We start from the raw sequence: 12,032 nt of genomic DNA on the forward strand, positions 1-12,032 counted from the left end.
GACACTTTCAAAGTTATAGACATAGATGGATTTAATCTTAAATTATATACAAAACATTAAATATTTACACTTGGTTGAAAATGACAGTATGAGCTGTTATCTGTCTAGGCTTTCTTGGTTCAAGAGCTGGGTCCAAAGTTGCCAGCTTTCTCTGCGATCTCCAGTGCACCCTTCAAGTTCTGATCAAATAGTTCACACCTGAAATCAGAAGACAAGGCAATGATGGCATGAGCAGACACTGAATCCTAGCTCCAACAAGCATTACTTACACAATCTTTCAGGCAGCCCTTAGTAGGAGGCATTAAAGGACAACTTTTGTTTTTTACAACAAGGGTTCATATTTTAGATTGTAATTAGAGAAAAGAAAAAGTGAGTGTTGGCCTTATTCTGTGTAAAATGACATATTTAGCCACTTGTACACATGCCCCCAAACACTGAAATAAGAATCTCTAAAACAATAGAAAGAAGTCATATAAAAGATGAAGTCACTCATCTTTTATATTCTTTAATTACAATCTAAAATGTGAACCCTTGTTGTAAAAAACTAAAGGTGTCCTTTAAAAAGGTCTGAATATCTTCTAGAAGAAAGACAATATATAGGTGTTCCTCCCTTTTTCAGCAATGACTTAAAGGGATAGTTCACCCCTAAAATCCCTTTTTATTATTGATTACTCACCCCATGGAGACATGAATTCATGGATATGTTTTTGTCGCATTCCTAAGACAATCATTTGAGGAGACTCTTTGTGTCTCCATAGGGAACAAAGCAGGCTCTTTGTGTCTCCATGGGGAACCACTGCTTGTCATCAAATTAATGGCTTGGGAATGTGACAAAAACAAAAACAATATCCATGAATTCATGTCTCCAAGGGATGAGTAATTGATAGAAAATGTAATCTTTTAGGTGAACTATCCATTTAAGCGTTACCCTGGCCCTGACATGTATGTATATGCATTATGCACTATTTTCTATATCTTCCTCTTGTGTCAGTTACCTGATAGGCATCTCCAGAGAGTAGAAGGGGTTCTTGAGGGCAAAGTCAGAATAGATCTCATAAATCTTCCTCAGCAGTGCATCAATGCCGGACTGACGGGGGTCTGCCAGCACTATGAACTTAATCCCTGCAAGAAAATATATCGATCAGTAAGATGTCTATTTCAAAACATCAACAAGTTGTAGGCAGTCTATGCCTTTTCATTCATGCATTGCCAGAAGATTGGAGATCTCCACCAACCCATATGTCTAGTGCATAGAGTTATAATATTAGGGGGGTCTAGTGACATCAAAAGCCAAGATGGTTGACAGGACAGTGGCGAGAACAGCAGCTAACAAACATACGCCTACTACTTTGGAAACCAATGATATCACCAACCCAATATGGGCCGCTCTAAAGACTTAGGAATGGCTCTGCAATGCATTCTTTTTTTTTTTTTTTTTACTAATTGTACTGTAATTTGTCTAACTTAATTGGCATAGGGATTTATAAATACAACAAAAAGAGTGCTGATAACCAAATATATCAAGTGACAAGTGATGAATGTAATGGATACTGTTGGTATTATTTCTCTCTGACCTGTGAGAGTTTGGAAGCAATGTAGTTTGAATACATCCGTCTCCAGCATCTCAATCCCTGAGCTGCCAACTTCAGGGGACAATTGTGAACCGATGGCAAACAACCTGGAGGAAAAAAGAAACGCTCTGTAGTTGAAACATCCTGCTCTATCCATTTTAAACAAGAGATGTTTAATAGTACAACTACTGTATGAGTGGAGCTTACGAGTGGAACATCGAGGCCAGCATCAGCTTTTCGTTGGAACTCAGGCGAGACCGTCCAAATCGAATGGACACTGGGTAGTTTGAAGGATCTTTCAAGTACTCGATGATGTCCTTGCCATCAGCTGTGTTCCTTCCAGTTACATCCGCCCCGTTGATGGACAGCAATGCGTGGCCCACTATACAAACACAATGACAGCAACAGAAGTCCTTTGTAAAAAATAACATTTTAATCTATGCCACTGTTTCTCAACGTCTGGCTGGGGCCCACCAGGGGTCTAAATGGACACTTGTAACTAAATGTACAATTTTTTTTTATTATCTCTGGGGATCCAATATAGCCTGTGTTAGTAACACAGAGTGTTAAACGATAACTAAACAGTACAAATACACATCAGTTATAGGCTATGGTTACAGGCCAGGGTGAGCCCCGGACCAGAGGTTGAGAAACAGACAAACAGTGATATGGTATTATGATCTATTCTATGCTATTGTTGTAATTGATTTTCAATATAGACAAAGACAATATCACATAAATTCACACAATTATTGGTAGCTGAGCTCAGCCTCAGTGAAACATCTGGCATGGCCACAAAGGATGCTTCCCTGTGCATGTAACTCTGGATCTAAGGCTTTACGCATGTGTAAATATAACAAAGTTGGAGATAGAGTTCCATGATAAGATAACATCAATATTATACTGTAAAGGTCCAAAACAAAGACAGATTTTCAGAGCGATTTGCATGTGTAACCCAACAACCTGCGGGTGCCATGCAGTTTACCTCGGATTCCATCACGCTGTCCATACGAAACGACCACCTTTTCATCGTGGATCTTGAGCACCAGATCTAAAGGGTAGCTGAACGTCTTCTCTGCCTCTGCTCTCGGTACATAGTTGTCAAATTGGTAAATTAAACCACCGGCCTTATTAACAACATACACACTGAAGATCGCCATCTTTACAGTGGCCCTCCTCCTCCCAGCTCAGCTGACACACACAAGTGTCATGTGACCATAAATATTTCAGATAATATTAAATAACAGTAAATGCTCGTCTATTCTTGCATAGCTTACGGATGTGTGCGTCACTTATTGGTGCCTTTCTTTTTAAAACTGTTAAATAAAATATAGTATACGCAATTTCTTCGGAGTGACTATGGTTAAGCACAAAAGGATACAAAACTACATTTCCCAGAATACTCCGTGGGTTATATCCGGATGTACGGGTTCACCGAGCGACTCAAACACGGGCGCTGCACAATCCAACTTCCTTTCGCTCCGACATCTTGACGAGGAAACATGGTGAGAGCACACTGCGGAGGCTATTTAACTACTCTAGTTGTTAAATAAACCTACTTTTAGGACACAAATACGTCTCTAAATCGATCGAAATGTTTGTTTGACTGTTCTCCATCAACGCTGTGAATGAAGTGTTTGGATGGAACGGTTTGATATTTAATTGAATTGTCCCCATGTCTGTTAGCTATAGCTAACCGCACCACGCTTTCATGCAGTCCGGTGCTCGTGGACCAAAGCTGAAATACATAATAAGCTACCATGGACACATGGCAACATGTGCTTTAACAAATACAATGATCTCTATGCAAAGAGATTCCCCTGTATTAAAAATACGAGTAACCTTTTGATCAATGCAGTAGATGGTAACTCCCGTTGACGCAGACGAGGCCTTCACAATGCTAGTAGTTAACCTGACGCTAGCTGACTACTAGCCAGTGTATGCTGATGGCTATATCTACCGACTATTTTACACCTCTGAAACATGACATTTGTTCCCCTGTCGTCTCAACCCCCATAGCCTCCTAAACAAGACAAGAAGAAGGACTCTGGGAAGTCCAAGAAGGACAAGGACCCAGTCAACAAGTCCGGAGGCAAGGCCAAGAAGAAGGTAATATTATGGCTGGATTCTAGTGGGCAGTATGTATGCAGGATTGGTATGGCTTCTTTACAGATCAACTATCTGTCATATAGCACTGACTCCCTTATGAATGCACTTGTGTCCTTCAGATCCCCATGTATAATGTCTATAGTCCTGTTTTAAACATTTGATATTGGGTGGTTGTTGCTGCACCATGTCAAAGCAAATATTGTATGTGATTGAAGTATTAATTATAAGTTTGCATAGGGAAAGTTACTGTTTCATGACTGTAGAGTTAATTGGTACAAGGTCAACTAAAAAGAAACTCGGGTAAGCCTTGCAGCTTATTTACATTGAGATCCTTTTCTTAAACTCATGACATTGAATGACAGACAGACAGATGGAACAAAGATACATGGGTATCTTTGTGGTGTAGCGTATCTTCTACACCAGGCCCATTACAAGATGCTGTACTCTGTCATCTACCCTGACCCACCCCATGCTAGACTGGTGAATAGTCTAGTCTAGTAATATATAAATAATTAACCTGTTTCTGATGTGATGGTAGTAAAATGTATTTCTCTTTGATGTGATTCAGAAGTACTTGATTCAAACCCTGTTTTCCACTTTTTTTTTTCTCTTTCTCTGAGCAGAAGTGGTCCAAGGGAAAAGTGAGGGATAAGCTCAACAACCTGGTCCTCTTCGACAAGGCAACCTACGACAAGTTGTACAAAGAAGTCCCCAATTACAAGCTCATCACCCCTGCTGTCGTTTCTGAGAGGCTGAAGGTCCGTGGCTCTTTGGCAAGGAACGCCCTCCAGGAACTGCTAGCCAAAGGTGAACTTTTTACCTATTGTCCCTGTGTAGTCTTCCAATTTAATGGGGGAATTGTCTGGTTTATTAGCCTGTTGAGCTCTCCTGTATGCAAGGTGAAGCCCCCGCTCTGTTTACGCTCGTCTCCAGTCATCTCGGTTCTCCATAATCCATACATCTGGGCCCAGCTCCTTTGTGCTTTCTACACCAGCATCTTTCTTTAGTACGTCCCACGACAGTTACTTACTAATGTGACCTAGTAAATCAGGGGACATAATTGAGTTTACGTTAAAACCCTAATATGGTTCAGCATAGCTGAGGCAGGATTCTGTCGCAAGAAAATTAAACCTTGTTTATGAACTAATTGGTCCGCAGCAGCCATAGGCAACTTGAATGAAATTGGCATGAGAAAAGACAACGCAAGTTTCCTTTATGGTGATTTTTAAGTTGCCGTCATGTGCTATGAGGTGTAAGGCCTAAAACTGCTGTTTGCCTAGATACCTGGAACAAGTAACTAATTAGTAGGTTGCTTGTAGAAGTGGGTCTATGTGGTTGAAAATGAGCTTGCAGACAGGAACGATTTAATTCTGACTGACCTCGCAGTAGCTAGACTATCATGATGATGTCATGACTTGAATGAGTTTCATTTCAAATTTCCTGTGAGAGAATTCAATGGTAGAAAAATCTGATTTCATATTTCAACTCCCAATGTCTGCAGCACAAGCACTAGAGATACATCTACGATCATATCCTGCCTTTTGCTGTTTATAATATAGATGAAGGTTGATAAATGCCATATCTCTACACATTAATGCATAGCCTGTTTGTCAGTGCTACATGGAGCACATTTCTGATAAATGAGTTGATACAGGTCAGTCGGATGCTACCGTTATGCTTCTTCAAAATGGCATACGAAGATTATGTTTTTCTCAACATCCAGTACATTGTTGGTGTTGAACAGGAGTTTTAAACATGCGTACAATTGTTTTCAGGCTACCGTTACGTTACCATTTAAGCCTTTATTACTAAAATAGCCAATCTACAAGCTTGCAATGCATCACATCCCAAGTTTGGAGATGGCCTATTTGTCAGTGGAGTTACTGGGTTTAAGCGAATATCAGGTCTTGTATTTCAAAAAAGGACCTACAGACCGTATTTGGTCACTTCTAGCATAAACCAAACATCCATATAAGACTGTGGCATTACTTTAGCCTAGCTCAGCTAGACACAATCCAACCATGTTAAAACAAGGTGGGGATGCAGTTATTTAGCTGCATTAGTATAGAGTCGGGCTAAGCCAGGCTAGCATTACATGACTGAAGATTTATTTCAGGACTGTTCCTCAGTTCTCTAATGTTGGTCACATAGTGGATTATACTGGGTAATGCTCTGGCATTGGAGATGCATGATCAAGAGGGTGGACCACCCAGGCTGAAAGTAATATTAGAGGCTGTAGGAGAGGAAGTAAAGTTCATTAGAGGCTGTGTGTTCGGGAGACTACGCTGGCATCAGCGCAGACCCAGTTTTTGGGCGACCGTAGCCGAGTTGGTTTCCCCCCTGGGAAACTGAAGGTCCCAGGTTCAAGTCTCCGCAATGTGTTGTCACTTAACCCCCTTGTGCTCAGTCTGACCAGCTGAGAATGGATGTAGTTAAATCAAATGACTTGTGACTAAATTAGGACAATAAAGAAATGCTGTACAAGACAACCGTGAGAAGAGCCTAAGAGCGGATTAAAATACTAATATTATGCATATTGTTTTCTTAGGTATGATCAAACTGGTGTCCAAACACCGAGCACAGCTGATCTACACACGTAACACCAAGGGCGGCGATGAGGAGGTGCCACCAGAGAAGGCATAAACAGGTATGTTATTTCTTGAGTTTGTTACATGAGCACATGTAATAAATTATATCTTAATTGTTCTTGAACTATTAAGACTGTATTGACTTAATATCTTTACTCTTTCTGTCTTTCAGGTTTTGCTGTTTTTTGTTATCCTGTGATGACCAATTTGTAATGAAAGGTGAATAAAAAATGTAAAAGACATGTCTGTTAGTGTTTAGACTTCTTTTTTTAGTATACATTTTTCAGCAGTGGTTTTCCATTCAACTTTTGATGAAGGGTGGTTCCTATTCTACGTGTTATTTGCATTCTCTGGTATCCCAGGCTCTAATTTAGTCTCTTGTTAGATGGCAAGAATGGAAAGCAGTGATACTACAGTGAGTTGGGGAAGCACTTCTGCTGCTCAACAGTTGGTTTACTTGCACTAGTATGCAAGGTTTGAATATGAAAAAAATTGAAGGGGCAATGGCAGAAGTGTAATTTGCAAACAATTAGTCACCACAAATTGGTTGTGACCACTAGGGCTGGGTGAAATGAATCAAACCTTTGCCTTGATTATGATTAATGACGTTATTGTATACACTTTAGAAACTAGGATCAATCAAAGGAGCTCATGCACATCCACACTAAAAGGCAGGTGCAGAACTCAAAGTGGATGAAGGTCATAAGAATGGAGTTGAACCACCATCTCCCTTCAATGACGTCATTGTGTCATCCACGTAAGTGACGTTTTGAGCACACAGCTCTTAAGAATTGTCTGCCTGAAGAAGAGCAGTGTGCTCAAAAAGTTGACACTTCCTATGTTGTGGGCCTTAATTATTTTTTGCCAGTGGATACTGAATGGATGGAGACTTGAATTCATGGATTTATTTTCATTCCTAAGCCAATAATTAACAAGCATTAAGGTAAACTTTATTGTCCACAAGGGACATTTTGCTTGGGCTTTCACCCCTGCTGCAGCCACACTTAAAACAAAAATCGCACCCGTGCGAAGTGAGCGGTGCAAACTAATTCCTGTAAGGGCGCCTGCGCGAATCAGTGTTGATGGGCATGCATGGCAATATTCTTTGTGTTGTGTATGATGTCAGTCTAGAGGTCTGCTCAGACTATAAGGTTTTCGTGTGTCCTGACCTTTACACCATACAGAGGACGGAACCATCTCTGGACAGAACCAGCTCTGCCACCAGAGCCTGATGACTCTGGTGGTCGTCAGTTAGGCAAACAGGGACCTTATTTGCCTCTAGATTTTTGTTTATGACCCTATACTAATTATTTCGGCAAAGCCGAAGTATTTGAATTTCATACCACGATTATTTTGACCAAAGAATCATCCGTTATCCTGGGGCGGAACATTTGGTCTAGTTAACTCATGTTACCCTCATTAGTGACAGCATAATCTTTTTTTCCAAAAGCTGTTTATTTGTATTTTAAATTTTTTGGAACCACAGACCTTGCAGCAACAGCTGTACAACCAAGTACAACAGCTGTCAGCCAAGTACAACAACTGTCAGCTATGTTCAAGACCACTGACTTGACTGAATCTTTCAAGAAGAGCTGGGCCCGAAGAGCCCGAAGAACTGGGCAATCAGTGGATACCCAGTGGATATTGTGTTTATTTGTATTTTACACTTGTATTAGTTGGCTATCATTTATAACCTGTAAGATCTTCCACAGTCTGTCTAAAAGTGTGGTTATTTTATCGCTTATAAGTGAATATTCATCTAATACAATTTTGAAATTCAAGGTTAGCACCGCTCAATAATTTTTTATGACGTATCTAGGCGGCCTAAACGCGTTATGACGTATTTTACGCGGCCTAAACGCGTTCTAAATCAGAGTTAACCAATCAGGTGCCTATGTGACTATGACATCATGGACAGATCAACAGAATCGAAGTGTTTCATTGGTCTAGCGGACTCATGTCATCATCATTTGTGACATCATGGTTTTGGTAAAAAAGCGGTCTATAGGACAGACATAATAGAAATACATACAGGGGGGACAACATTACACAGTGCACAAAAAGGTAGTTGATCTAATGTCACAATCAATGCTGTGGAGTGGTTCCCTATGGAGACACAGAGCCTGCTTTGATTCTCTATGGGGATACAAAAATCTCAAATTGTTGGCTTAGGAATCGGACAAAAACAAAAAAGAAAATCCATGAATTCGAGTCTCCATGGGATGAGTAATCGATCAACTATATGTCAACCATCCCTTTAATGTTCCTTCCAACTGCAGAATCGGAAATGAGTTTAAGTGACATAATAATTACTCTTAATTTAACCAGGTCAGTCCAACGTCAAAGAAATCCCAAAGTTCCATACAAAGTTATTTTCAATATAGAAAAGTTGAGAAGCACTGGTGTTTAATGCTTTCTGCATGTATTTTTACTCTGGACTTGAAAACATTGTCATGTCAGCAGGGGGCAGTACTGAGCAATTTATTTAGCAACTCTTACAGATAATTCTGTAGCCTATATTACATCTGAATACTTTATAGTGTAACCGTAACAACCCCACAAAAGACCCGGTGTTGTATCATTTTCTCATACGACGCCGGCCGTAACTTGCTCCACCAAACAAAATTCAAATACACCCCACACAGTCTCACACTACCCTATCAACCAGCCCTGCCTTGTTTTCTGAGTTGTGAAAATGGTCATTGTTTATGGGATTTCATGGGACTGTGGAGTCTGTACAACAGTAAAGAGCCCTGGATTGAGTACACAAGAATGATACGAATGGCACTAGGTGTCACATGGACGGACTGCATCAGAAATGTGGACCTCTGGGGAGTATGTGATACAAGCATCAGATGTGGTATGATTAAAGCTAGGTCCTTTTTCAGAAAAGCCTGTTAGCCACCTAACAATCCAAGATGGCTATCACATCAAAATGTGTATATTTTAATGATCTGGGGATCAAAATGTATTTTGACATGATACATTCAATGGTGCCAGCAAAATTCAATATGGGGCCATAGACCATTGTGTCGAAACACATCTGTTGATTCTGTCCAGAAGAGATCATAAACCATGTGAAAAGGATATTCCTTGTGTGCTGCCTACTTAAGCACCAGGGCTGGCCACTGGCATAAGCAGTACAGTATATGCAGTTGTTTAGGGCCACAACCACTAGGGGGGACCATGGAGCCTGTCATGGTCACAGAAGTTGTTCAGACTATTTGAGAACCTGTGAACATTCCCACCTCAGATCACACTTGAAAGATCTCATCTCTGATGGCAGATCAGTGTTCGTCTTTTCCAATGAAAATGTCTGCTCTTACACCTTCCTGGCACTGACAGAGGGAACTAAGCCCAAGCAGGGTTGAGGAGATGACTCGAGTAAATTGGGCATCACACTATGATGATGGGGCAAGGTGTAACTCTTCTATGGTTTCTGCAGGAGCAGGAAGACAGGCCAAACTCGCAGGCAATCAAAAAGTGTGATCCCATGTTCTACCTCAGTGGTTCCCAAACTTTTTTAGCTCAAGACCCAAAAGACGAACCCTGTGACCCAAACTACCACTGAAAATAGCAGTTCTAAATGTGAGCTTGTAGATTGGCTTGGCTGTTTTCACTACTTAATTATATACATTTCTTTAATGAATAGAATATCTTAGATGTGTTTGTTTTAAAATGTATAAGAATAGGCCTATCTAAAAAACTATCTTGGGCGGAGGGGAAAATCATTTGAAATAAAACCTGTATGTATGTATGTGTGTTTATATATATATATATATATATATATATATATATATATATATATATATATATATATATATATAATACACACACGCACACACACACTTAGGAAAATAAAATGGGATTTTTACTTGAGCCGTGAGTCGTGACCCATAAATATTTACCCACAAATGGGTCCTGACCTACTGTTTGGGAACCAGTGTTCCACCTCAATGTTCACAGGATGCTCAATGTTACAGACTGAGACTCAAATGACAGGTGAGAATTGACATTCTGGTCAGATTTTTCAAACTTTCAGTGGTGGACACTTGAATAATGTACTTAAAGATTTGTTGTTGTTTTTTGGGCTTTTTGCCTTTATTGGATAGGACAGTAGACTGACAGGAAATGGGGGAGAGACAGGAAGTGACACGCGGCAAAGGTCGCCCGGATCGGGAATCGAACCTGCGACGCCGACAGGCATTGATGCCGAAATGGCAATGCCTATATGGTATGCACCTGGTCCACTAGGCCACCAGGCGCCCCTTGAATAATGTACTTAAAGGAGTAGTTTACCCCAAAACCTGCTCCATGAAGACTTGGGATACAACTAGGTTCAAACTAAGTGCTCTAGACAAAGTGCCATTAAAATCTGGTGCGATCTGTACATCTATCAGATCTATCAGGCCTACTACAACTATTAGTTGGTACAAGGATATTAAGAAGGCACCTGGCTGGGACACTAAATGATATAGTTTTTTATTGGCATTGGCAACATTGAATGTCATGTCAAAATACATATATTTTGATTACTAGATCATTCGAACATGTTCATTCAAGTTCTTCACTGAAGAAAAACCTTGTTTTACATTTGATGCAACAGCCATCTAGAAAGATAGTGCCCACCAGGAACCAGAGATGTGCGCTCCATTGCTTACTCGGGGGTCCCCTCCTTCTGGCACCCTGCCGCAGCATGTGTTTTCCACCTCATTTGGCATGTTGTGTTCAATTACTATCACGATCAGAGTGCTCTTAATAGAAACTCCTCAGCCCTGTTTTTACAGGCTGTGTCTCCATCCAGTAAATTCAACAAGACATCCATTCCAGACTCATCTGGTCTTAAGTGTTGAGGTGGCGGCTTGTGTTTTTTAAACTCTCCGTGCAGGAGATTCATCATTTATTTCTGTCTTCCAATGCACTGTGAATAGAGCCACAGGCAGTGGAGCGTTATGAGTTATTGATAAGAAGGTGTCGAAGCAGCTATCTCCACTGTCTTTCAGCTTAGAGCTCAGGGTGTTTTTTTTTCTCCTTCTGGGGGCGTGGAAGATGCAGGGTGGCTTTCTGATCGATGCTGTCAGATGTCCCTTTTGTCACCACACAGCGCTACCTCAAGCGGCGACGGCAGCATGCACAGCCACTGACAGATGCAGCACCTCTGCCGACACCAAGTCCTCTGGCAAAGTGCGCCTGCGAGGAATGAAAAACAATTACTGCCCCCATTATTTATCCCTTTAGATGTGACTCGTCGTTGATTCGTCTCATGAATGGCCTGTCTTCAGGACATGGGAGGCCACCGCACATCACATTGAAATGCATATCGTCAGAACAGGTTGCCTCACATCCCCTGACAAAATTGGCTTTCTTTGGGTTTTTATCAGTATCCATTTATTACAATACAAATCTATCCATCATGTTGGGGGGTGGGGGCGCTTTCTGATGATGTTCATCGGTGCCCTGTGGGCACTGAAGCAAACATGCTGTCAAAACATTCAGCCTGGGATTTATTACAAATAAATGGAATTTGGACTTTCACACACTGCAAAATACTGAGTGTTATAATAACTTGTTGCATTTAACTTGATACTCCAGGATTTTGCAGTGTACAATATATAATTGTGAGATACTGAAGCAACTGGTTTGTAACTGCCTTAATACATTGAACTGGTAGAAAACTGTCTTCAAGTGCTTCAGTTTTTTGTACCTAGCTACCAAATGTGGTATATTTGATAGGAATTTGTCACAAGATTATTCTTTATTTTCT

The 12,032-nt window shown here is 40.7% G+C and overlaps 2 protein-coding genes across 2 annotated transcripts; one reads left to right on the plus strand and one right to left on the minus strand.

Moving 5' to 3' along the window:
• Positions 1–49: 49 nt before the first annotated feature.
• trappc4 (trafficking protein particle complex subunit 4) lies at positions 50–2,731 on the minus strand (the record flags this gene model as incomplete). Its single annotated transcript, XM_080731359.1, has 5 exons — positions 50–198; positions 996–1,122; positions 1,575–1,678; positions 1,779–1,953; positions 2,557–2,731. 5 exons carry the CDS (start codon positions 2,729–2,731, stop codon positions 120–122), a joined length of 660 nt encoding a protein of 219 aa, XP_080587485.1. The 3' UTR covers positions 50–119.
• A 290-nt stretch (positions 2,732–3,021) lies between these two features.
• rps25 (ribosomal protein S25) lies at positions 3,022–6,510 on the plus strand. Its single transcript, XM_080731224.1, has 5 exons — positions 3,022–3,076; positions 3,591–3,680; positions 4,304–4,487; positions 6,229–6,327; positions 6,441–6,510. The coding sequence occupies exons 1-4, from the start codon at positions 3,074–3,076 to the stop codon at positions 6,321–6,323; spliced, it is 372 nt and encodes a 123-aa protein (XP_080587350.1). The 5' UTR covers positions 3,022–3,073; the 3' UTR covers positions 6,324–6,327; positions 6,441–6,510.
• The last annotated feature ends 5,522 nt before the right edge of the window (positions 6,511–12,032 follow it).

This window comes from Nannobrachium achirus (genome assembly GCF_963921795.1).
Source record: "Nannobrachium achirus genome assembly, chromosome: 8".
Classification (NCBI taxonomy): Eukaryota; Metazoa; Chordata; class Actinopteri; order Myctophiformes; family Myctophidae; genus Nannobrachium; species Nannobrachium achirus.

Excerpts from the sequence above, each read along its gene's own strand:
- rps25 (XM_080731224.1), top strand. Across the intron at positions 3,681-4,303 it reads GAGGCAAGGCCAAGAAGAAG|AAGTGGTCCAAGGGAAAAGT; the intron begins GTAATATTATGG and ends TTCTCTGAGCAG. Across the intron at positions 4,488-6,228 it reads CCAGGAACTGCTAGCCAAAG|GTATGATCAAACTGGTGTCC; the intron begins GTGAACTTTTTA and ends TTGTTTTCTTAG.